The 27,551-nt window shown below is 36.8% G+C and overlaps 1 protein-coding gene across 2 annotated transcripts; it reads left to right on the forward strand.

Moving 5' to 3' along the window:
- The first annotated feature begins 229 nt into the window (after positions 1 to 229).
- On the forward strand, positions 230 to 27,164 carry rhpn2 (rhophilin, Rho GTPase binding protein 2). 2 transcript variants are annotated; one of them, XM_042727924.1, is made up of 15 exons: positions 230 to 509; positions 5,608 to 5,723; positions 11,310 to 11,438; positions 16,273 to 16,348; positions 16,815 to 16,892; positions 17,041 to 17,165; positions 17,512 to 17,678; positions 18,355 to 18,542; positions 19,205 to 19,361; positions 19,896 to 20,015; positions 20,112 to 20,306; positions 20,913 to 20,989; positions 23,270 to 23,416; positions 25,121 to 25,279; positions 25,398 to 27,164. In XM_042727924.1, exons 1-15 carry the CDS (start codon positions 441 to 443, stop codon positions 25,638 to 25,640), a joined length of 2,046 nt encoding a protein of 681 aa, XP_042583858.1. In that variant the 5' UTR covers positions 230 to 440; the 3' UTR covers positions 25,641 to 27,164. The 2 variants fall into 2 exon arrangements, with proteins under 2 accessions (XP_042583858.1, XP_042583859.1); XM_042727925.1 differs by having other exon boundaries at positions 20,913 to 20,959.
- The last annotated feature ends 387 nt before the right edge of the window (positions 27,165 to 27,551 follow it).

Genomic DNA, 27,551 nt, shown 5'->3' on the forward strand with positions numbered 1-27,551 from the left:
CCATGTACATATACATATATTCAGTGTATTTGGATAATGTCTCATTGCAGCAGCACATTTGTATTTAATTGTTTGTGTATTTTTTACTACGATTTTGACAAATCAAAAATTCGTGTGGGTCTGTAATTTGAAAACTATCCATGTAGTTAAACAGTTACCAATATCTGAGCTAAAAATAATCTTGAGGTTGAGCCTTTATAAACAAGTCGAGTCGGGGGCGTGGCAATTGCGCAGGTAAGACCAGACAGACTCCGCCCACTGCCGTGACGCACCCAGAGCAGAGCGGGGAAGCGTAGCGCAGATAGCTAACGCACAACAGTGGATCATCAACAGACATCTGAGACTTGAGCTCCTAGAGACACACACCTGTTGAGCTGCAGCAACGACTTACGACTTCTGCTCTCTGAATTTCTTCGAGGGAATCGATTGAGAGTTCAGAAATGACGGACACCCTTATTCCCAATGGTTGCAAGACCAACGGACCGGTGGAGAGTGGCTACTTCAAAAAGGTCAGAGTGACTCCGGGTTTTTCCGTTTTTCTAGATGTTTCGGGAGGTGATGATAAGCTCATCATGACTTTTATTGGACACCGTCTAGATGGATACATCACTGCTGTTTTGTTAGCGTTGTATTGAAAAGATACGTGACCAATTTCATGTTCTTTCACTAATTTTAAGAGTTTTAAGAGTAAAGTGTTGATAACAAGTGAAGGGACGAAGCATCCAGTCTCCCTTCTTCTTCATCGGGTGTTTGTAGTAGGACCTGTTGGAGATGAGCACACATCTTCTTCTTCGTCGGGTGTTTGTAGTAGGACCTGTTGAAGATGAGCACACATCTTCTTCATCGGGTGTTTGTAGTGGGATCTGTTGGAGATGAGCACACATCTTCTTCTTCATCGGGTGTTTGTGGTAGGATCTGTTGAAGATGAGCACACATCTTCTTCTTCATCGGGTGTTTGTGGTAGGATCTGTTGAAGATGAGCACACATCTTCTTCTTCATCGGGTGTTTGTAGTAGGATCTGTTGGAGATGAGCACACATCTGCGGGGCATGTGGACGCTGGCGAGCTCCGATGCCCACAAACAATGCCAAGCGAAAGAGTTTAGACTTTCTCGTTTGTAAAGGTTCAGTTTGCCCATGGTTTTTGTATTTTATTCACCCTGTTAAACCATCTTAGTTTGGCTTCTTAATACTTAGGCTACTTAATATTTTTATATCAGCGTTCCTTAGCTACAAATATATCATGACAGCCCTAGGTTCCGACAAAAATGACTCCAGGTATTGTTAATACCCTCACAACTTTAATAATTTGTGATTAAAAGTTGAATTGCAACTAACTATTATTTTAATAATAGATTAATCTGTCGATCACTTATTTGATTAATTGGAAGATAAATCCAACAGTTATTAATTATTAAAACAATAATAATTTAATATTAAAATTTAATCGTAATCCCAGATCTTGTTATTAGACATCCTGCCCAGTCAGTGTTGTCCTCCAAATAATGCAGTGCAATTTGAAGGCAATGTAAACAAATGTAGTTACATGTAGGCTATGTGCATTATGTGCAAAAAAAGGGGTTAAAGGGTTACTCCACCCCAAAATGAAAATTGTCATTCCAAACCCGTAAAATACATTTTCTACATGTATTTTTGGTTGGATTTGAAAGAAAACCGCGTATCCGTGTGGCGCGGCTGACACAGAAATGACGCTATGGTGATGCGGAGAGATACAGAGGAGACAAATTGTTGAATAAAGATGTTATTTTTGTTTTCTTCGCGTACAAAAAGTATTCTTGTCACTTCATAACGTTATGGTTGAATCACTGATAGCAGATGGAGTATTCTGACGATGCTTTTCATACTTTCCTGGACCTTGACACTGTTATTTATTTGGCAGTCTATGGGACAGTCTCAAGTCTCCCGGTTTTCATCCAAAATTTCTTAAATTGTGTTCCGAAAACGAACAAAGCTTTTACGGGTTTGGAATGACATGGGGGTAAGTGATTAATGACAAAATTTTTCTTTATGGTGCGGAGTATCCCTTTAAATTTAAACCGATTGCTTACCATTTGACAGTAGTTAAAATAATGAAAAGTCAAAATAACTACATTAAAAATGACAATAAACAAAAGCACAGACTGTTGGACTCCGGGGTAGGAGAAACACACACCTGAACACATTACAGTGCATTCATACTCATTACAATTTTACAAAAAACTGCAATATTTGCAAGAACTATTATTGTGTTGTGCTGGAAACTGTGATTAATACAGTGAATGATTTGTTGTAAAATTGTGTACCTTACTCAAAGAGTTGTTTTCTGGCATTTGCTTATCTTACATTTTGACAACTGATTGCATTATATTCAGATTCTGCAGGGGTCATGGTGAAGTTGGCTCAGTGTGTTTGTAAATAAATGTTTTGTACAGTCTGCCCTGAAGTGAGTGACTGAAATTGACTGAAGTGTGTGCATGTATGTGTTTACTTTGGACTTTGGAAGAGTAACTAGTGGCAGGTTTCTGGCATTCACCCTCAGGATTTTTTGTCAGTGTGAATGTCAGCTGAAGAGGCTTATTGTCTTTGTTGAGCTCACCTCTCTTTGTGTGAAGAGTATCTATTGGGCTTTTTGTTCGGGGCTTCTTAATCTTATTCTTAATCTTATTCTTGTTTGATGTCAAACTGGACCAGTACACTGATCAGTTTCTACAGCTTCTCTTGAAATGCTTTTCTGAAGTCCTCTTCACATGAAACATCGAGTGGAACAGAAAAATGAACCACAGATTGGGTTTTCTGAGTTAATTTGGGCAAATACGTTTTTGTTACTGCATGGATGGTTGGATTTTAGAGGAAAGGTATTTTTTTTACTCTGCTGCTGGAAGTAGTTGTGTTTGTTCAGTACATTTCCCGTGTCTCCTTTTCATTTGTTACATTAAGTCTTTGAAAATGAGTGTGGTCGCCATTTGCAGCGGGAAGGTTTCAGGCCCGTTACCAGGTGGGGGGCTGGTTCAGAGTGGTGATGTGGTTTTGGTCCAGTTCCGCCTGAGCTGATCCTGCTTGGGCTATGGGGCTTGGAGAAACTGAATCGCAGATTCTGCATGTTTTTCCAGTTTTCCTCCTATTAATGTTGCATCTGCCCAGTGAAAGTGCATAGCCAAACCACAAACATTAATGAAACACAGATGCTCCAATTTCATGTCCCGGCACAGGCATGAGAAGCTGTTTAGAGCTTTACGACTAGTATAACATGGCTTCTGTGCAGCATTACGCAGAATAAGTAAAGTGATCAAACAGCACCCAACAATCCATGAGTAAGAAGGAAAGCGTTGTTACCCCAATGCAGAAGCAGAGCAGTTAGTATTGGCACATTTAAAGGATGTCCTATGTCTTAAAATAGAGCTGAACATTTGTTACTGTGATCGCATATTTGTTCAGACAACTGCCATATATAATAGTTGCATAATGGTGAACACTTATACAACTTAGTTGAGGCCCTGTTTTCTGTCTCATTTGTGCCCTGGTTTGATTAGGACCTTGTTTCTGCTCTGTTTGCATTGTTAGTTGAGGGGTAATTGTCTGATTGTGACTGTGGAACGCAGTTGCACTGGCAGCTCTTTGGTTCTGCTCGGCTAAACATCGTCCTGTTCTAGAATGTGTAGCTGAGTCACTTTGACAACCACTATTGCATGTATTGAGACAGCCCATGTTTACACTGCAGCAGGCTATGGTTTTCATTTTGTTTCATATTGCTACTTTCACACTCAATCCGGTTGTTAACAAAAGTGACAACCAAATAATATAATTGAGTTGGCATTTTTAGTCAAGCTGTATCGTGAGAACAAAACCGCACTGGGCAGCTAGTGGTCTGTCATGTCATACAATACTAGAGGAACTCTGCACTGCACATGTTCATGTCTCAAGTGTGCTGGGGGTTTTTTCACATGGGGTTTTGGTAGATAGAGAGGGAGATATGAGCTGTGTGTCATCTGAAACTTTAGGTGTAGTTGCTATATGTCTTCCACCAGAGCTGTTTTCACCTGCACCTACAAATGAAGTATTTTAACACCACAGTCCAATAGTTAAGATATGATAGAAAATCCTTGATTGTAGTTGTTATTAAATAGATGGCGCAGGCTGATGGGTTGTTAACATAACTGATGATATTCAGAGAGTTAAACGACTTGGCACAAGCCGATTGGTTCATACTGCATATGCAGCCAATGTGCTTACTGCCTTGCATTTATATGGCAGGCTAGTATTTACTTGAGATTCCTGCAGCGCGCTTTCAGAGTTTCTCTGAAACCCTCCACCTTCCCCATCTCTACCTGTATAGATCTGCTATGGGTTATTTTATATGCTATTTGTATGTCTTAAATACTGTATGTCTTAAAAACTCATGGCACCATATGGCCATATGCATTGGCAGTAGCAAGTTCCTGTAGCAGATCTATTCCGCCAAGACCAAATACAAATTTGTATTGTATTTATACATTGAAATAATAATGTTTAGTCAAATAAAAATTTCAGCTGTTATGAAAGTCACCATCTTTGATATTTACTTCAGTCATTGTCACTGTACTTCTAGATGTTATTCACGGCTTTTACACGGATACAAAATAGGATTGACTTCAGTCACGTGTGCATACAGAGTGTATTTGAACTGCCACTGTAAGCTGATACAAAATAGCTAAAAATGAGCTGTTGTATGAACATCACACCTATTAGTGCAATCATATTTGGGCTAATTTTGCGATCAAAAAAGATCCACTGTCCATTTTTAATAGTGTAGCGATGCATGTAGCACCAACACACAGGTTGCTTGCAAACCAAGTAGCTTTTTGTTGGCCAATGTGGGAAATTAGTTGAGCATCTCGAACCCATTGCCACCTTTTTCCAGTTTGAATGAAATTCCAGATCGCACCGATTCCTTTTGAGGATGGATTTCAAACGTGCACTTTGTGAAAAATTTGACCACACATTTAATACACTTGTCAGTCCAAAACATTAACTGTGTGAATGGGAGTGTCTACTTCTACACATTAAACAGTAAATAACCATAACATTACCAGTTTGACTTTCCTGCTGTTTGACATCTGCTGTTCACACAAGCAACAGTTATGAATCAAACAATCAGTTTTTGACAACTAAAGACATTAGAAGAATTATTATGTCATAGCAAGTGGACCTGCTTTCATAAGTAGACAGTATGTTTTCACTGTAGGATCTTATGGAATGTTTGTCAAGATTAGAACAGTAAGAGGTTTGCTATTTTTAACCACCTAGATTGATACCAGCCTTCTATAAATCATCAGACCTGCTCCCTCAGCTATCAGATTTATGACGGATACTTTCTATAGGTGTGCCGGGGTGGGAAATTGATCTCATTACGTCATGTACTGGGTACACCACACCTTAAAAACATTACAACGTGTATGTGTTGGCTGGCATGTGCTTGTGTGCTTATCATTTATAGGCACAATGAAATGCTTTATAAGAATGTACACAACAGGCAGTAAATTCATTTTAGATTAGTTGTCAGTGAGGAGCCCTTGCCACAAAAACCATGTGAACTGTTGTTGATCTCTTTCTCCTTCTCTTTCTCTGACAGGGATGTAATCCATTTGCTCAGACAGGCCGCAGTAAGCTGCAGAATAAAAGAGCGCTTCTCAACCAGAAAATCATCAAGCAGATGAGGATGAGAGCTGGAGCGGAGAACCTTCTCAAGTAAGTCAAGCACTCTTATGTGTGGACACAAACACGAGGGCAAATGCTCATTCATCACCCTCACCTTGCATGTTAGCCTACAGATACATGTGTGCACTGCATATCCACACATATGCAGGAACTCTTTTCCTAAAAACCCAACCAAGTGTTTTTTAAAGAAGGTACCTTAGTCTTTCATTGATAGTTTTTTTTTTTGGTTACATAACAGCATCTGTCTTAAAGTGTCTGGCACTGGCCCACAGAGCACTGGCTGTGTCGGGTGAATCACTGCCCTGTTTTAGAGGAATCCTCTGCTCTTTGTGCGGTTAGGTTTCAGTCAGAAGTCCTGCTGCTAACCTGTCATCAAACTTATTTCTTTGTGTATGTGTGCAGAAGCAAATGTTTGGAGCTCATCTGCACTCTGATCTGGAAGTCAGGTGTACATTTTTACCTTTTAGATTTGGAGTTGTTGATAGACACAGTAACATTGTGGCTTTGTTAAAAGCTGATGACTAAAGAGACTGGGAATGCTATACATGAGATTTGAACTTTTCAGACCTCATACCTGTGAAGCTCATAGACATTGAAACTTGTAACCATAATGTCTTAAACTCAAAACTCAAATATAAACATGGTTTGCTTAGAAACGTTTAGCATGCAAGCAGTTTTCGAACATTCTAGCAGCCAGCTGTCAACTGAGAAGTGCTGGCACTGATTTGACTGCTAACCGCCGGTCAGTCATGCATGCTACTATAGCTGATCCAGAGAAGAGAGGAAAAAAACATGCAAAGTATAATGCAAATTGTTTTTTTTAGTGTCACCTTTCTGGTGTCCTGTAGCACGTCAAGGGGAAGAAGAGTTACATACAAATTAGACAGCAAAACTTTTATTTACAGAATGTTAAATGCTTTTCTAAAATGAATCATTTTTAATTTGAAATTTGAATTGTTGTTAATAATGATATATCAATCCATAGACATGCTGCATGTTTTCTATTGTATCAGTTTGTAACTAACTATGTGCTTTGAGTAGTGATTAAAATAACTGGCCAAAAATGGTCATTTTAAATTAGTCTTTGTTAGGGATATGCCGGTATCAAATTTTCCTGTTGTGATTAATTGCTAATGCTTTTATCACGTTATACGGTATTATCACGGCGTTGAAATTTATCATAATACAGTATAACAGGTTTAATAACTTTTTTCTCATAACAAAAATAACTGAACATTTAAATACAATAAAGCAATACAGAAAAATATATGAAGTCAAAAGTTTTAAACAGATTAAAGTGCAAAAGAGCTATAAAGACCCATAGGTATCACTTTACAATAAGACCTCATTAGTTAACCTTAGTTAATGCATTAACATTCACAATGAGCAATAGTTACATTTGCTACAGAAGTTATTAATCTTTGTTAAAAAAAAAATACAAGTCTTAGTTAATGTTACCTCATTAAATAACAAATGTGAAACTTTCGAGTTTAACAATGTGTTATTAAATATTGGAATACCTAAGACTAATGAATGTTCAGAAGAATTTTTCATTGGCAGCTTATGTTAACTAATGAATTAAATAATGTTACATTACATTTACATTTAGTCATTTAGCAGACGCTTTTATCCAAAGCGACTTACAAATGAGGACATTAATGTTAACTAATGAAGCCCTAATGTAAAGTGTGAACAAACAATAAAGAATCGAAACACTTTCAAACAATATCTAGGGCATGTTGTAGTCCAGATTAAAATGTAAAAAAAAAGTTTGAAAATAAATAGCCTGTTAAATCCAAATATTTAAGTATTTGGCACTGTGATGAACACCATAGCAAATCCACAAATCTGAATGGCTATTTAAAATTATTTAAATATGTTTTAGAAAGTAGCAGCTGCTTTATTTATGGGGTTTCCAGGGTAAGGGCTGCATTTTCTGCAGTTTAGCGCCATCTGCTGTCAGAGAGTGAATGTGCTTTCATTCGGCGCGTCTCTCACTCGTTCCCCCATGTGCTTCTCATGCTGCTTGTTTACATTAGAGAGGCAAACGCGTGTTTCAAGCAGAATAGTATTTTTAAAATGCATTCCAAATTCTGAATAATTTAGAAGTGTCCACTATAACAATATTGTGCATATTCATTACCGTGATATACCGGCACATGTCTAGTCTTTGTTATTGAAGAATACAATATACATTTTTTTCTAAGTGAGTACACTCACTTCCTTCAATTGGCATTCAGTTGACTTAATGACAAAATTGACAAATTATGACCCAACAATATAATTATGCATGTGTCAGAGTTGATCAGTGTAATATGTTTTACACACACTACTATGAAGTACAGTAAATTAAGATTTACATACACTACCATTTTTAAAAATGATTTTTAATTTTAAATTTCTGCATTTATTTTATCATAAATATAATAAAACCTGTACTATTATAAAATACTGTTAAAATTATTTTAATGTGATTTACTTGTGATGTGTAATGTGATGGCAAAGCTGAATTATCAGCAGCCATTACTCCATCCTTCAGTGTCACATTATTATTTGGAAATTCTAATAAGTTCTAATAAGTTGATTTGGTGTACAAAACACATTTCTTATTATCAGTGTTGAAAACAGTTGTGCTGCTTAATATTTAGTAAAAACCGTGATACATAGGATTCTTTGATGAAAAGTTCAAAAGAACATCATTTATTTAATATATATATATATATATATATATATATATATATATATATATATATATATATATATATATATATAAAACAATGAATAAAAATAAATACATGGTAGTAAAATCATTGCATTTGCAATTTAGTGTGTCCTTGCTAAAATTAAGTTCTTTAATCTTATTGACCTGTGACAGTAATTTGTTTGAAACAAATTTTGTCCTAATTTCTCTTTCAGATGCTGAAATTTCAGTTAATACCTGGTTAGATCTTAACGCAAATTATGTGAAGAAAATGTAATGTTCTGTTTTAAAGGACAAGGAAGCTCTGATTGTACTTTAGGACATAATTTGCCTGATTTGTATCAGACTGTCTGCCGGATTTGTATCAGCTCTGTTCAAGGAAGCATTTATATACATGAAACATAAGCTGACAAGAAGCACAACATAGCTGACATTTAATCAGCAAACACCCACATTCATACCAGTGCAGACATTCAGAAAGGACAGGTGTTTGTGAAGGTTCCAGAACTGCTGTTACATCTTGTTATGAAAACTCCAGCTTATATATTACCTCTCTCAAAAGCTGCCAGTGTTTTTCCCTTTACGACGAGCACACGCTGTAACATTGGAAAACCCGGTCTCCATGGGGACGTTAAGTGTGTCTTTTGTCTCCATGGTTTTGAAGCACACACCTGCTGGGCTGGTCCCCGGAGCGAAGCATTTGATTGGCATTGACGTCAAAGTGCCTTTGAATCTTATTAGAACAATAAAGTTTGGACAAGCTCTTTTCAATAAGAAACCATACGTGAGTCTCCTGTCTTTTCCCCTCTTTGGGTTAATGATATGTTTGGGCTGTAGCCTGTGTTTGTCGAGTCATTGTCATCTGGCACTGGCTGCAGTTTTTGGATGGATATTGTGAGTTGGCTGAAACTTGAAACTTGGTGGAAAACAAGGCTGGATCCGAGCAGATACAAGGGTTTTTGTGATTTTAATTACAAAGGAATGTTTCTATATGGGATGAAATTCCCACTAGTCAGCAGATGACAGCTGTGACAGGTACACCAGTGAGGTCATTGCAGTGTTGTGATGTATTTGCAAATGGCCCTGAGGCCTTCTGTCAGCCTGTTTAACCCGTCCACACAGACACGTACGCAGACTCTTAAAAACATGTCAGCAGAAGCAGTTAAAGTAAGGTTGTTTGAGAGGCACGTACATGCAAACGCTGCCTGAGGATCTCTCTGCCGAAAGTTCAGTCAAACGCTCTAAATGCCTCTGTGTTTAATGTGTGATTAAGAGCTAAAGAAGGCCTGGTATGTATTGTAAGGATATACATGAGTCAGTTTTATAGCCCTTCTTTAGAGCTGGATGTCTGAGTGTGTTTGGTTACCTGAGCTCATTAATATTGGGGTGGGGAGGGGTGGGGTGGATGCTTGCTCATTCTCTTTACCTTCCATTCATAGCTGCTCTATCTTCAGAGCTGATCTGGAATGTTCCCTCATTCATGGATCTCCGAGGTTTGTGGTTCATGGGAGAAATGATAGCCACATAATAGATCAATTGTTAGGATCTCCGAGGTTTGTGGTTCATGGGAGAAATGATAGCATGCTTTCCAAAATGTTTTTCTCTTTCTCTCTCTGTCTCTTTCTTTTAGATCTAAGCGGCTGTAGTCCACATTCTTGTGTGTTTGTTTGAGTGTGCGCACAGGCCCGACCGGTTTCATTGAGTGCTAATTTTGAAGGGTTCCGCCCTTCCAACGTGACTCTGGGTTGGTGTACAGAATAATGCTGTATTTACACCTCATGAGGTCTTTAAAACATATCTGACCCCTCCTGCTGTTGAAATTGCACCACTGTATTATAATGGAAAATGTGAATGATGGGACCATCAGTGAGGGACGTGTTAGGTATTCAAATACAAACATGACTCATTACAGTTATGTTTACTTTAAAATTAAAGAACATCCTGATCTGCATTATGTCATATAAGGCCTTGCTAAAATAATTCATCATTTCATTACATGTAACAGATGGAATCTGAAATATTCTCCTCTGTATCTTAACATTATCTTACAATTTAGTTTTTTCTACTTTGCTATGTTTTTCATGATCATTAACAATATAATAAGTTTCTTTGTTATTTAATTTTAACTTCACCTTTTTGTTTGCTCTCCTTCAATTCTATCTTTTATTATTATTATGAAGTAGGTCATCCTCAGGCTTGTTACATTAGCTATGATATTTTTAAGTACTTTTTGTAAGGCCTTTTCATTGTAGAGCACTTTGAGCTGAATTTTGAAGCTCTGAAGTTTGAAGCTATTACTGCACTATACAAATAAATACAGATATTTATGATTAATATAGTATTGCTATTATATAATAAAGGATTCTTGGTAGTCTTTTTCCCTTCAGGTGAGTATGTTTGAGAACCATAAGTTATGGGATTAAAATAGAAGACAGTGATTGACAGGTTGGCACAAGTGTGATGTTGCCTGTTTAAATAAAAGTTCAGAAGTCTCCAGTTCAACCTGAGCAGCTCACCTTCACCTTGCTTCCTCCCATTGCCTACAGTTTAGAATAGCAGTCACAGATAAAACAGGGTCGTAATATGCAGATATTCCTCTGTGTCTCTATAAGGTTTTGTATTTTATTGATTGGCTGTAGTTAAGCATATTTCCATTTTATATTAGTGTATATTTTATGTGCAGTTGAATTCTAAAGCTTTTCTTCGTCAAACGTGGCTGTACTGCAAGCTCACCACTTATTTCTATCATATGCTTGGGAGCCCAAAAGTAACAAAGACTCCATTCTTATCAGCCTCTTCCTTCTGTACTGTTGCTTCTGTACATTTCAAACTGATTCAAATTATGCCACTTGTCCCGTGTTGTGAACTTAGTTGCATGTGACCTTAGCTTATCCTCACTTCTTCTCTCTTTCAAGGGCGACGTCCAATAATAAGGTTCGGGAGCAGGTGGTGCTGGAGTTGAGTTATGTCAACTCAGATCTGCAGCTTCTTATGGAGGAGCTGGAAGGACTCAACAGCTCAGTGGAAGTTTATCAGGACGTACAGTAAGTACACACAAAGATACAGTGAGAACATAACTCGAGTCAGATTATGATCCATTCTAAGGACAGAATGCACTGTTACTACTCCTACTCTTAATCGCACATGTCCATTTCATCCTCCCTGACGTGTTTGACGTGTTACAGTAATGGTAGGGGTGAGTACAGAATGATATAAGAGCAGACATCTTTGTTCATCACATTTTCAGTACTAATCTCTTAGTAAATTATGTGGAATATATTTAAATAAGGTTAATAAGTGTTAAATAGAACTGAGAGAACTGTAATGATTATTGTTAGTTAAAAGCATCATCAAAATTGTCCAAATATTTCATTAAAACCACAGAAGGGCTATGGGATGTGTAGAATTTTGTGAATGATAGGTGTTTGAATTTTGCGGAAAGATTTTTTTTTTTTTTTTTTGGAATTTCTGTGGCTACAAATTCCTTGTAGGCCTGCAAATAAATTTCCTGTGAATATGACACATACCTCAGAAAGACTTTAGTCATTAGATCTCTGAGTTTCATAAATCTCTTCCGTTTGGAGACTTTGAGTAAACAGAAGGACAACAAGGGAAATGTTCGGAGATTAGAAGCTGCACAAATCATTTGTAAACTAATGACATTTACAGTTTTAACCCTAAAGTTGAAATTAAATACTTTTTTAGTGGTTAAGAACTTTTTAGTGTTAATTTCATTGTGATATTGTACGAGTCACAATGAAATTAAAACTCTTATATTTTAAGGAATACTGCTGTTATTATAAATGATTGGATTTTAATCATGTAAAAATATTAACTTCAAATTAACATTTAATCAATTCCCAATGGACAAAATCAAGTCTCGTCACAATAGGGAATTTTGAAATATTTACATTTCATGATGAAGATTTTGAATTCCTTAAAGCAAAATGGCTTGTTTTCAAAACATTAAATAAAATCAAATTGGTTCTCATGCCACAAATCAAATGGTCTTCTTGATATAAGTTCCTTTGCTTTGGTCAGCTTGATGGCTCACTAAAACATTCCAGTTGAAATGTATTAAAAATATCACACTGAGCACAGACTGGTGATTTCTATAGGAAGGTCTCCTCTGCTCTTGCATCCCATGCTTTCCTTTATTAAAAACAAAAAAAAACTAACCAGCCCACACCCTAATACTTTTGTAAACTTGGCTGAAGTTTAAAGAGAAGACAAGAAATAGGCTGTGGGCTCATTGGTTAATCAGTTACATCTTTTTGAGTTTCTTTCAACATTGTAGACAGGAAGATAATTCTGGTGAATCCTCAAACTCATCCTCCTTTTACACACATGCCACATGTGTCCCCCTCACGTGTCCGAAGAGGATGCAAGAGTGTTTTCATTTTAATTTTGTGTTTCTGTTACCTCTTCCATGGTATCCCATTTATAGTACATATGACAAATTCTCTCACTGCCATCAAATTCTCTTTTGTTAGTTACACATTAAAAATGTCTTAGCTAAGAATGGTCATAACTTAAAACAGATAGCACTAATGAGAGAAATACATGTCCTCTATATTCAATGATGTTCAAGTGATTCATTCTTTAGAGATACAAACCCTACAGCCAAAGTGAAAGGATTCAATAATGGTGCTGCAGTCATGCTTTTGTGACAGTCACGCCGTGTTAACTAAACAACATGTGTTGTTTAGTTCGCAGACCTTGAGTGTGTTTCCTTGGTTACCATTGGATTCTTGTCCTCTTTAAACCCTTTCTAAGCCCTCTTTTGCCTCTCAGACCACTGTGAGTGAGAGTGTGTATGCACGTATGCACCCTTGAGTGTCTTTGGCATGCTTCACCGTCTGCACGAGAACAGCCGTCTTTCTCTGCTCTGAGAAAGCTCAGCCATATTTGCAGCTCAAACCCTGCTTAACTAAGCTGTGCTGGCCTAGTTTTTACCAGCATTCGCTTCATAACATGTTGGGTTTGTTCATCTGGACAAAGCACTAATGAAAGTGTTTTTTTCCCCTGTGCCTGGAGGGTTCATAGTAAACCAGAAAAACCTCCTGCAGACATATGTACCTGATTCTGAACCCCTGACCTACATCTGTAATTACAACTCTCTGCAAAGCTGTAAACATGAGACACTCTTTTTTTTCTTTTTGGAAGTAAAAGAATGGTGGGTTAAAGGGTTAGGTCACCCAAAAAAAAAATAAAAAATGTTCATCATTTACTCACCTTCATGTCATTCTAAACTTGTATGAATTTATTTCTGTTAGGAAACACAAAATAAGATATTTTGAATAATGTTTTAACTGTTTTTGTCCATACACTATAAAAAAAATTCAAATCAAAGAAACATGAAAAATAAATGATTGTTAGAGGATGTTTTACAAGAAAATACTATTTCAGTATCTCTTCTTCAAATTTTCACATTACTTGCCCTTTCTTTTATACTATTTTAACTCAGAAACTGCTAGTAAATTTCACATTACAAAGTAAATGTAACAAAAGTCAGTGGGGTTCAAAGCAATACTACACCCCCTTGCATGGACCAAAAACACAAAAAATGAAAAAAAAAAAAAAAAAAAAAAAAATTCTAATTAAAATTTTTGGCTGAACCGTCCCTTTTGGCAGAACTTTAGTTTATTTATTTATTTATTTATTTATTTATTTATTTATTTTTAATGGAAGAATTTAGTTCTCTTAGGCTATACAGTATGTTCTGTAATATGCGAGTTTGGCTTGACTATGAATTAAGCTCAAATAAATAAATAAAAATACATTTATTCCCTTAGTTTCAAAAAGCCAACAAAAAAAATGTATTTGTGTGTGTTTTTGTGGTTGTGCTCTTGTGCATACCAGCATGCAGAAGCTCTGCTTACTCTCTTCCTCTGCTCTGCAAATGTGTTTCTTCAACTTTCTACAAACATGCTTTATTTGTCCTGTAAAAACAAACAAAGCCTGTCACCTCCTACGTGTGACTGAGTGTGAGAAAAGGAATATTCCCATTGGTGCGGTGTTATCACCTGTGTTTTGTGAAAAAAAAATCTGAACAGGACAAAGTCTTCCTGTAGCTGCATACAATATGGCATTCTCCATCGCACCTGGCTGCCAGCTTTCTCTCTCTCTCTCTCTCTCTCTCTCTCTCTCTCTCTGTGTGTGTGTGTGTGTGTGCGCACAGTAAAAGGAGAGAACTGCATTCTTTCATTTTTTTTTTTTCAAGCCCCTGCACCCTCTCTATCCTTCTGTCTGTTTTTGAAACCAACCTTTTTCTCATGGTCTGAAGAGCGCAAAGGAACAAAACCTGTATTCTGTTGAATGTTCTCTGCAACCTGATTGGTTTGCATTCTTGAAGTTCTCATTACACACAGTAAGGCAGAACATGGCGGCTGTCAGCATGATGTGATGAGTGATTCAATGCTACACTCAGAACATGGAAATGTTATTGTTGCTTTCACACTGGAAACAAGTTGATTTCAAGCTCCTAGAGAATGAGATCTTATATCTAGACCTGCAAGTAATCCGTACCAGAATTTGAACATCCAACTTTCACATAACCTTTCCTTTGTGTCTTAGTTAATTATTTGGTTACACTTTACAGAAAGGTTAGATTTGTTAACATCAATTTGTTTTCATGAACTAAGAATGAACAATGTTTATACATAATGCATTAAGTAATGTCAGTTTATACAAATCTTTATACAACAAAAATGTAAAAGTTTTATTATACACTGCAGTTCTTTGAGAGAATTGTTAAAGAAGAATCTCATGCTCACCAAGACTGCATTTATTTGAATTAAAAATACAGTAAAAACAGTAATGTTGTGAAATATCATAACAAACAACTTTTCTATTTTTATATATATTATTTGTAATGTTAATTTTTTCCTGTGAGCTGAATTTTTATCAGCAGTTACTCCAGTCTTTAGTGTCACACTTTCAGAAGTCATTCTAATATACTAATTTCAACAACAACAACAAAAAAAACTGATCCAGTAATATTTCTCACAAATATTTCCCCAAACTACACTAGGGCTGGACTGTTATCTGTCATCTAGACTCAGTCAGGACAGACCAGGACTGCCTCTCATCAGCTCACACTCATGTGTTCCCTCGTCTGTCTTCACTCAGACTGCTCTAAGCTAATGCCCCAGCAGTGCAAGCTTTGTAGTTAATGCAGACTTCACAAACATAAATACATTGCGTATTCTGTATAATCACATACTTAAAAGTGTGATCAGCACAAAATATAACAGACTCTCACACACACTACTCTTTCTTGGCTCAAAGTTGTTGTTTTTTAATTCTCAATAGTTTTCTACAATGTAAGTAGGTCAATAGGCTTGTGATGGAAAACCATCTTCTACTCTGGTATCAGCTGATTCAGTCTTGGAGATGGTTGAAACTGGCACAGAATTGTTGTAGTATTAGTAATGTGTGTTAGGGGTCACATTCACTTGCCCGTTGCAAGCATGTCTCAGTTCTGAGTCACACAGAGAGTAGGAAGTCTGGTTTTGCTGAATCACTGGCCTATGAAAGAATGGTCACACTTTATTTTAAGGTCCAATTCTCGCTATTAACAGACATTTGCCTCAAACACCTGATTTGCTGCTTATTAATAGTAAGGTAGTTGTTACATTTAGGTATAGGGTATATTATGGATGTAGCGTATGGTCATGCAGAATGTATGCTTTATTAGTACTAATAAACAGCCAATATGTTAATAAAAGACATGCTAATAAGCAACTAGTTAATAGTGAGAATTGGTCCCTATACTAAAGTGTTACCGAAGGACTTATTCATTCTTACTGAAAGTGTTCTCATCTTGGTTTTTTTCTAAATTTCATTTCTAATCTGTCTTTTTATTTGGTTTTACAGAGAGACATCCAGCATCCCACTCATCCCTCTGGGACTGAAGGAGACAAAGGATGTGGATTTCTCAGTTGCTCTCAAGGTCAGTTTCTTTCACAACGCCCCCTCAGTGTTTACTTCAGCTACCAGGCCTTCAGTCAGGTGGCTTTTGAGAGTCTCTAAGCTTTTCGAAGTGAAAATAGAAAGTAGGTCACAGCATAATAAACAAGGAAGCCAAAGACTCAATAAAACTTTAACTTATGGTTTTGGAAGTCTGCAGTGATTTTTTTTTTTTTATGTACGCCCCTTATTATCTTATAAATAAGTGGGTGTTGAGATGTTTGTTGAGAGACGGGGATCAATTAGATGGGTTTTGGTATGCTTCCAACCTGTAATTTAGTTGAACTGTAATGACAATGTCTATGACAATGTGTGATTGTAATGTCTGTTTTCTCACTACAGACAAGTTTAGCAAGGAGAACAGGCCTGTGAATACACAACGGTCTGGAGTTTTTGGTGTTTGCTTTGACATAGAGAGTGAATAGATATGATTTTTTTTTTTCTAACAGGACTTCATCCTTGAACACTACAGTGAAGACGGCTCAAACTTTCAGGATGAGATTGATGACCTGATGGACCTGAGACAGGTATGATGCAACATCTTTAAAGGTGTGCGGTTCATTTAGGGTAAAAATGCATCTGCTAAGAAATAAACTTACAGTAGACCGCTTCAGATACACAAGGCTAACCAGTGAGCTCTTTCTTATTAAAGTTTTTGACTTAAATGTGTTTTAGGCCTGTCGGACCCCCAGTCGTAATCCTTCTGGTATAGATTTGCTTGCCAACTACTTCAGTCAACTTGGCTTCTTAGAGACTCGATTCTTCTCTCCTACACGCCAGATTGGCATTTTCTTTACATGGTAGGTTGCATCTCACCCACACCAGCAGTACTGTATCACCTGTAAACATCACAACTCATTCAGAGGAAACACACGACTGGTCTGACCGGGTTGTCAGGCTGCCGTTGTTGTTGCTATGTTTATACATCAGCTTTTTCATTCATTTATATCAAAAGGAGATAAGAGGATAAATAATGTCATCATAAAAAAACTAATTGGAGAGAAGTAACTGAATTACTAGTAAAGCTACAGTATGCACTTCAGGATTTCATATGTAATCAAAGTAAAAATAAGATAACCTGTGGTTTTGTCAGTGTGAGTCTTAACACTTTTTTTTTTTTTTTTTCTTTTTTTTGTGCCTACGCAGGTATGACTCTTTTACCGGTGTGCCTGTGTGCCAGCAGAACATCTCTCTGGAGAAAGCCAGCATTCTCTTCAACATGGCAGCTCTATACTCCCAGATTGGAACCCGCGCCAACAGACAAACGCAAGCTGGACTCGAGGACGCCATCACTGCCTTCCAGAAATCTGCAGGTGAGAGGTTTTAAGTAGAAGCACTTGACCAGTAAAAATGCACGTGACCAGCTTGGAACGTCAGTAATGTGGTACAGATTTAGATAAGTCTGCAAGAAGGTAAGGAAAGTATCCAGAACTGGCTATGATGAACTGTGGATGAACTCCTGCCACATGAGAACAGACCGTGTGTTCGGGTTCTGGTTGTGTTTCTAGATGGAGTGAACATGCAATTCTTCCCCCTCAACATCAGATCTGTCAAAGGCTCATGGGAACTCAGTGGCTTGTCAGTTTTAACCTCCTTAAAATAACAGCAGCATAAAGAGAGATTTGGCTGGCTTTCTTAAGCTATAAAAACATCCAACCCCGCTGTCTTTCATCACATCGAATGTTTTGTATATCTCCAAATATGATCTCTCTCTCTCTCTCTCTCTCTCCTTTTGTTGTTGTGATTATGACAAAAATTGATTGACACATTGTCCTACAAGTCTTTTTTTATCTCTATGACGTGTTTGCAGAAGTATTAAAAAGAGGAAATGACAGTGCTTTTTACATGTGCCAAATAATGTTGGGAAGCTTAAATTATCTAGAATTTTCCATTTTACACTGAAGTTGAACGCAAATATAAGGGAACTGTTGCACGCTCTAATATTAAATTCTGCCTGTTTGATTTTTGTTTGTGTATGTTCTGCTGCAGGTGTGCTGCATTACCTGAAGGAGACATTTACACACACTCCCAGTTATGATATGAGCCCTGCTATGCTGAGCATGTTGATCCGGCTGATGCTAGCACAGGCGCAGGAGTGTTTGTTTGAGCAGATTACTCTTCCAGGAATCCGAAATGAGTTCTTCAGCCTGCTCAGAATAGCCCAAGAGGCTGCCAAGGTATTTAAAAAAATCAGTGATTATTACAGTAATTAGTTATTATTAGTTAAGCAAGAATGTATTAAATTGATCAAAAGTGACCGTAAAGCCTATATCAAAATATTTTGTTTTTGTTTTAAACTTTCTATTCATAAAGTATCCTGGAAAAGATGCATCACAATTTCCACACACAGAACAACTATTTCCAACATGTAGTCTTTATAATAACACTTATACTAATAAAATGTGTCTTAAGCACCAAATTGGCATCATAGAATGATTTCTGAAAGGATCATGTGACATTGAAGACTGGAGTAGTGACTGATGACAATTCAGCTTTGACATCACTTATTATAAAATGTATGAAAATAAAAAAAAGCTACTGTTAATTTTACAAATATTTCTCTTAGTGAGCATTTAAAGACTTCTTTCAAAAACATTTACAAATCTTACTGACTAAGAACTATTGTGTTCCAAGAACAAAATAACAGTTTGCTGTGATGTAATTTTTGTATGTTCATTCTTTTGTAATTTAACCTGGGATGTCTGTATAAGGGGACATTTTTATATATAAATACATGACCTATTGATCCTATCAGTATGCAGGTCTGTTTCAAAGCCTACAGTTACGCCTCTGTTTAGAGTGCTTGTGACATTTACCCCTCTCTCCTTTCTGTTCTCAGGTGGGGGAGACCTACAGTGAAGTTCACCAGTCCATGATCCAGACCCCCATTAAGAACAACGTGCCCTTTTTCTGGACCACCATGTCTGAGCTGAAGACCAATCACTACAACTCTCTTGCCCATTACTTTGTCTCCACTGCTCTGCTGGACCACCAGTGTAAGTCAAGCACCCAATCACAGCTCTTGGCCATCTCCCATTGGCTGACAGCCCACTGGAACCTTTAAAAGGTTACCTTTGTGTCTGATTCATAGAAATTGTTTTCTTTTTCCTTGGGAGGGTAAAGGATTCAGGTATCAGTGCTTTAATGGACTTTTATTTCTGAGGTGCTTTTTTAAGGACTTAAATAGGGAGGCAGAAGAAAGGCAGAGATGGTTTAGTATCTCGGGCTGCGTTTGACATGGTTCTGATAGACTATGCCAGAACAAATGGGATTATGTAACATTCTTGTTGTTATTCAAGCAGTCACTCCCCCATCCCCTCTTTCTCTCTTCTGTTTTTTTTTTCGTCTCCGTGACAGACAGTTTTAGCTATTAAGGAGTTCATTTGGACTACACAATGGGTTGTGCAGATGCCATAACATTTAACATGACCTCTGTGCAATGAGGAATTTACAGGAATGTACTTGTTTTCTGTTTTATTGAGCAAAACAATGCAGGGTTTAAATATCGATTTATGTGTCTGTATGTGTAGTGACACCCAGTGATGATGAGGATAAGCAAGAGAAGGCTCTGTCACAAGTATATGATGCCATGCCAGAGGGACGTTCTCCTCTTGACATCCTGAAGGATAAGGCGGAGAGAAGGCGGATAGGTGAGAGGCTCCTACATACAGACCGTTAGAGAGTGTAAATGATTGGGATATTCCACTTTAGCACACTAAACTAACATTTTCTGTCTGTTTGCTCAGGAAAAGCTCATCTGCAGCGCTCCATCATGGGACACGAAGAGGCCATCCGCACACATTCTCGCTGTCGTCACCTGCAAAAACTGGACATCCTGAGTGACATCCTACAAGCTGGCCTCAAACGCTCTATTACCAAGTTTGAACAAAATGACAAGGAAGATGAGTTCACAGACTACATGCTTGCACCAGATATCCTCTGTAAGTCAGAGATGGATGAACTGTTATTAACGGACACACTAGAAGTTCTACTTTTTTTTTGTAATTCAAAATGTAAAAATATGCAGTCTATTCCATTTCACTGCAGAGCTGCAGGTTTAAAATTTGTGTTCTTTTAATTCAGCTAAGAGTCATGCCTTTTATGATACAAATTCTGAGGGCAGAATTCATTAAACTTGAACCTTGCAACACAGAGCTATTTGTATGAGCTTGTGTTTCCTGTCTCTCACATTTGCATGAGTATGAATGGAAGTCAATGGAGCGAAAAGTGTAGTGTGTCAGAAATGAATGCAAGCATAACGCATTTGTTTGAACACTAATGCATCCGGATGTGTCCTGGCATGTTTTTTTACTGGTATAAACAAAAATGATTGGCTCGTTATGTAGAAAGTTCTGTTATAGTTTGTTTGCTTGTTTGTTTAAATCTAAATGTGCAACAGTGAGCATCACAGTTTAAATTCTGCGATTTGGTCTAAATGAGATTCTCAGGACAGAACCGTCCTCTTACCATAGAGAAGCACAGTGGTTATGAAAGTTCAGGTGACAGAGTGAACATGCGCTAACCCTGTTTTCATCCTTCTCTGTTAGCTAAAACAGAAAAGAAAGCTGAGATGGAGATTCCAGCTGCCACCAAGGTGAAAGTCAAAGACCTATTCCAGCGGCTGGTATGTGGGCTACTAATTTTACTCAAGACATTTCAGGCTCCTTTCACAGCACAGGAATGCTCTCATTTTATTAGTGCACAGAATAGTTTTGCATAACATCGAAGTATTCTGTGAGCACGTGTGCTGTTGAACAGACCCATGTTGATTGATCTGTACACACTGGCCAAACAGACCACAACCCCAACAATCCAAGCTTCCAGTTTCATTTGTAAAACCAGAATACTGCAAGCAGTTGGGGATGGCACTGAGCTGTAATTTTTAATTCTTGGGAAATCTGTTTGGTCAGTCTGTAGAGATTTATACTCCTTCTACAATACTAATATGAATAACACTGGATTGAACATGAATTTCAAAGTGGTATGACATCTTGTTACTATAACTTTCTAAAACTCAAATCAACTATGCCATCACTATTACCTGTCTCATACTTAGTGTTAGGGATTTGAACAAACTCCTAACATTAAGTATTTAACATTGGAACAATGTTCACTATTATCCTCAGATAAATACCTCTTGAAAAGATGAATTTTTTTTTTATTAAACTTGATTCCTCCTAAAAACATTAGTTTTTATAAGAAATTAAGTTTATAGGATGGTTGCATGTTATGTAAAGAGTGTGAAATTATTTTGGATTATTGTAGAAAATAAACTCTTCGACTAACAAATGTTTAGAATTTTTATGTTTTGTTTTTTAAGATAATCTTCACAAATGAACACGAGTTTTACAAGTTTTGAAGCCTAAATACATTTGGCAAAAGTAAAAGGCTAAATAAACTACACCGTGGTCTCATGAATTAAACATCACCATCGCTAAGCTTCTGAAGACTTTAAATTGTTCTTTAAAATCTACAAGATAGAAAGTTTGATTTAGAATAGCTCTAACATAAACAAAATGAGGCTGTATAAGCGTACTAGTGAGTAGGTGACCTTTGCTGTTTAGCACAAACATCTTTGTTAGAAACCACATTTTTCAAGAAATGTAAAAGATTTAAAAATCACAGGAGGCATATGAAAATCTCTTGAGCTTGTTAAACTTATTTCAGACATTTATCCAAAACTTTTTTACTACAGGACAACTAGTGTCATGTCATTGACTCATTTTTCTTTATTTTGGGTTTGATTTCTGTAACACTTCAGGTTTTCAGCTGCAGTAAATTCTGTGCTAGAGTCTTAGAATTGTAAATCTGGTGTACAGAACTGGAACATTCGAGAACCACATTGACGTATATATTCCGTTCCCTCCGGCTGTGGGGAGCGGGGTAATTCAGGTGAAGGAGGCAGAGTTTATGATGTGGTTAGTTTTATGGAAGCGTATGTTTGAGTTTTACCTCCTTCAGATGTCTGAGTGACCTTCAGAGAGTTCAAAGAACCACTGCTGTGATTCTGTAGCAGTAGCCATGGGCACTTTAAATGACCCCTCACTTGAAATTACATTTCCGTAGTAGAGTTCAGTTTTACATATAAGCATTGCAAGTCCTTAATCATGTTGAGTGACCTTTCTGGTCAACCATATGCTGCATGCCCCTTAAACTAGTGGTTCTGAAGTTTATTGACTTTTTAAAGGGATAGTTCATCCAAAAATGAAAATGTAGTCATCATTTACTCACACTCATGTTGTTCCAAACCTGTATGAGTTTCTTTAATCTGTTGAACACAAAAAAAAGATAATTTGAAGAATGCTGGTAAACAAACAGTTGATGGTTCCCATTGACTTGCATAGTATTTCTTTACCTAATGGGGACCAACAACTGTTTGGTTCTTCAAAATTCTTCAAGAAACCTTCTTTTGTGTTCAACATGAGAAAGAAACTTCTATAGGTTTGGAAAGACATGAGGGTTAGTAAATGTTGATGGAAACTTTATTTTTTAGGTGAACTAGTTCTTTAAGGTCCCATTTGTCTGAGACAATGGTTGAAGAGCCTCCTATCTATTCTGATGTACCTCTAGCTAAATTTAGATCGTATTCCTGGCCCCCCTGGAAGTCTGGCATGTCCCAGTAGTTGGCCTCGGGACCTGAGGTTGAGAACCACTGCCTTAAACTCTTCAACCTTAACATCTCCTCAGATGGCGGTGCTTTTCATGATAATATTAAATAAACTTTCTGCACCATATGAGCAGTGCCATTAGCTTATACTGCATGAAGTCAGCGTGCCAGTAAGCCAAATGTTTGGATGTTGAGCAGGAGCCAAGGACGACCAGGGTGGCAAGTTAAAAACACCCTGTGTGTCTTTGAATTTGGTGAGTTGCTATAGTGATTTGCTGTCGTATTTGTGTTGTGTAGGGGCCTTTGTCAGTGTTCTCAGCAAAGCAGAGATGGTCAGCCCCACGAACCATCAGACTGAGACTGCAGGACAGAGACCTCGGATTCACTCTGAAGGGAGATGCTCCCGTTCAGATACAGTCACTGGATCCCCTTTGTCCCGCAGCGGTGAGTGTTTACACACAGACATAGGCACAAACACCAATAATGTAGGGCCCTATGATTTTCATGATGTGGAAAACGTGGACAGAATCACAGAATCTAGTCATAAAAACATAATTTTTTTTTTCGTATAATGTGGAATTTCGGATCGATAAATCAAGAGTAGGTCAGTGCACTTAAATCAAAATGTGATCTGGATTAGTGTCTGTGAATATTAAGCTGCAAAAATGCCATTTAAATATGAATCCTGCATGTTCTGCTCGTCTCTGTATGAATGAATGGTGCAGACACACTGTTTTGTTTACTACACAGATACTGAAGCATGCTATGACGCTCGTGGTGTTTTCAGCCTCTGGCGCCTCGATATATGAACACATGAACATGACCTCTAGAACTGCTCTGAGAGTCACTTCTTGAGCATTTTACTGTTTCTTTTGAGTAAAACTATCGTCATATCATATACAAAAAGAAACCTAAAGGTCTTCACAGCAACCCATCAAAAAAAAAAAGTTTGGTTTAACTTGAAGAAACCATGAGAGAAATATTACTTCATTTAATGATAGTACTACTACTACTACTAATAACAGTATTATTAAAAAAATATTTTTAAAGGAATCTTTACCAGAAAATGATTTACCAGAATTTTTATATATATATATATATATATAGATATATATATATATATATATATATATATATATATATATATATATATATATATATATATATATATATATATATATATATATATATATATATTATAAATATATATAAATTAAACAGATTCTTTTGATTATTAATATTTAATGAAACATAATAAAAACTGAATTTGAGAAAAAAACATTTCATAGGGCCTTAAAAATGTAATTTTTGTTAAATATTTAATAAATTGCTATTTAATATTGTAAATTTCGGGATTTCAATTTATTAGACATTATATTTTATTATTAAAATTTAATTTAACCATTAAAACTAGAAAAAGAGTCTAGAAAAATTCTAGCAGGAAAAAAAAGAATCCAGAAAATTTTTTATGGAAAAACAGAATTTGAAAAAAAAAAAAAAAAATGCTATTTTGGAAAAAATGTAATGGATTTCATCCCTAATAATGTTAGTTCACCCCCAAAATAAAAATTTTGTTACTCTTCCTTATGTGGTGCAAAACCTGTATGATTTTTATTGTCTATGTGGAACATAAAATGTTTTGTCCTTGTGTAAATACTTCCCTCCCCCACTGTTTTATTGCAAGTAATTAATTATTTGTGTTGTCTTAATGAGAAAAACAAACAGATCCGGATAACTGTCATGACATTTATCAGAAGTGATAACGTCTCCCTGCTTCAATTAATCTTCCTTGCATATGTGTAAATGTCCCAGAAGCTGCAAGGACAGACGATTTAATCTTTGACAACAGCAATTGAATGAATACAAAGCACACACATTTATCCACGCCCACGGCACCTGTCTTTGACCATACGAGTCTCAAGCTGTCTCAAGCAGCTGTCTCTCTCCCACTAATAACCCCTCATTTTTGTTGGAGCACATGAGCGAGTTCTCTCAGAGCTGATCTCTATAGTAACAGCAGTGTGGTCGTGCCGATAAACTCATACCATAAATATCTGAAGTGGCACTCCTGCAGGGCGTGATTTACTTCTCTGACCTTTTCCTCTTTCCCTCTGTTTTTTTTTCTTTCCACTATCTCTTCATCCCCAGGCTAAAGGGCTGAAAGAAGGAGATTACCTTGTTGCTGTGGGTGACACAGAGTGTAAATGGCTGGGAGTGAGTGATGTTATGAAGCTTTTAAAGGATGTGGATGAGGAGGGCGTCGACATCAGAGTGGTCAGCATGTTGGATAGCAGCAGCCAACCAATGGTAACCCCATTTGTTTCAGGGTTTTCTTTGCCTTCCATTCTCCGATTGGTTGAGGAATTGTATTTAATTATTCCATTGAAGAAAGACAATCACCTCTCATCTCTTTGTATCTCTGCAGCCCACCAAGAGTGCTACATACGGCGGTCTGCCGAAGACCTACTCCATGATCTGCCTGGCACATGATGAGGATGATAAGAAGTCTCACAAGGTAGCAAAAAAACCATCATTCCTCAGCTGGGGTCTCAAGAACAAGCAGAAGAGCGGTAGTACGCTGAGTCTGCCCAGTGCAGATTACAACGGACCCTGGAACAGACCCTGCCCTACCTATCGCAACTCATATAATGAAAGTGCCCTCTACTAAACACACAAAACTGGATTTATACCTACGCTGATGGTGTAGCGACACAATATATCACAAGAAAACAAAGAGGGATTTTTAGAAAGATTGAAATTAATTACAGATGAAAATGTACATTTTGCACAGATCTACAGTATAAACACAGGTGTAAGCTATACCTTTATTCCTTCATTAGTTTGGTTGTCTAGAAATTCTCACCAATAAATTAAAGGAGAACATTGTGTTTTAACGAATCGGTAGATAAAACACAGTGTATGCTGCTTATTATTATTATTATTATTGTTATTATTATTATTATTATTATTATTATTATTATTATTATTATTATTATTTGTTTGTTTTATTATTCTTGTATTGAATGGTTAAATGGTGTGATGAAGGATTTTTGTTTTCTTTTCTTTTTTGGAGAATTCCACTAATTGGTGGCACAGACAGGCATCCTCCTCAAAGCCTGTAGCTGACATACAGACCGATACAACAGGGTTCTGTGATGATCTTCCATCATCGCAGTAGAATTCTAACTCTGTCAATCACTGTAGAAGAACAAAATGTAGGAGAACAAAACTTGTGACTCAAGTATTTAAATACACTGAAGGGAAATACCATGATAGGACTCTATAGTTGTGCGTAGCCTAAAGGTATTGCCAAATTCAAGAAGGATAAAAATACAGCAGTGAATACAAATTCCATTCTTATTTAACCTTTGTTCCATGTGTTTTACCTTGCACTTCTTCAGTGTTGGAATATTCCACCGTCTACAAAGTAGATTTTTATACACATTTGATAATCAAATAATTTATATGCAAAATAAAGAGGAAAAAAAATATCTATATAAACGTGTGTATTCATTTTAAGTATTAGAAGTATTTAGGTTTTGTATTGTGAAACTGTAGCCTGGTGTATATAATCATGGGTTGTTTTTGGCTACATATCTTTCTTTCTGTTACTTGGTGTATGTTCTTCACTTCATATAGTATAGCTCAAAAAGTACAGATGCCAAGTTTTTTTTTTTAATATATATATTTTTGACAATATTTAACTTTTCATTTACTTGTAGAAAACACTGCCTTTCAGAAGCCTTTAAAATGCCTGATCACAGTCTACACTGACACAAACTTATTTAACTGTGGATCTCCGCTCTTTGCTTGTAAATACTTTATTATTGTTAATGAATGTATCTTATCCATTTATGTTTCTGCAAGTGCCACATTCAGAATTATAATGGCAAACACTGTTCCGAGAGAATGTTGACATTGCAAGGTTACATATTAATGATTCTTTGAAAAAGTTGGTGTTCACAGTCCTTTTCTTTGGGGTGGGAACAGAATCGGCATCAGTGCTCTAAATTCTAACTCTGTTACAAAAGGTAAAGCAGATTTCTAGATTATTTGCTTTTGTGTCGACACTTTATGTGGATTACCATTGTGATATGGAAGTATCTGGACTGTGATGTCTGTCTGAAATGTATATTGTTGCCTACTTTTGTTGTACATGTAAATCTTGATCTAAATAAAAGGGGTCAAAGCACTGGCTGTTTTTGTGTAATGGGTATTGTTTATTCACTGTGTAATCTTCCCAACCATGCCAATTCTAGTTAAAAGTAACATTACGTAAGCAAGTGGTTATATCTAAATACAGGTCATGCATGAATAAGCACTTTTTGCCAAATGTATTTATTTATTTTTTTTTACCCAGAAATCTGAGTATAAATGCAGCAGGGTATTTTAAAAACTGCAGCCCTGTGATTCAGATGTGAAACTTAATGTAAAGGAAGAGCAGAACAGAGAGATTAATCTCACTGTTAGAGAGTAAACTGCAGGAATACTATAATATAATGACTGCTTGAAACTTCAGTAAAACAAAGAAAGGAATGTTGCTCTCTTCATATGAGAGGAAAAGCGGCATTCGTGTTGT

Source organism: Cyprinus carpio, chromosome B7 (assembly GCF_018340385.1).
Source record: "Cyprinus carpio isolate SPL01 chromosome B7, ASM1834038v1, whole genome shotgun sequence".
NCBI classification, from domain to species: Eukaryota; Metazoa; Chordata; class Actinopteri; order Cypriniformes; family Cyprinidae; genus Cyprinus; species Cyprinus carpio.

Excerpts from the sequence above, each read along its gene's own strand:
- rhpn2 (XM_042727924.1), top strand. The coding sequence starts at position 441 with ATGACGGACACCCTTATTCCCAATGGTTGCAAGACCAACGGACCGGTG. Across the intron at positions 20,307-20,912 it reads GCTTGCACCAGATATCCTCT|CTAAAACAGAAAAGAAAGCT; the intron begins GTAAGTCAGAGA and ends CTTCTCTGTTAG. Across the intron at positions 25,280-25,397 it reads ATAGCAGCAGCCAACCAATG|CCCACCAAGAGTGCTACATA; the intron begins GTAACCCCATTT and ends GTATCTCTGCAG.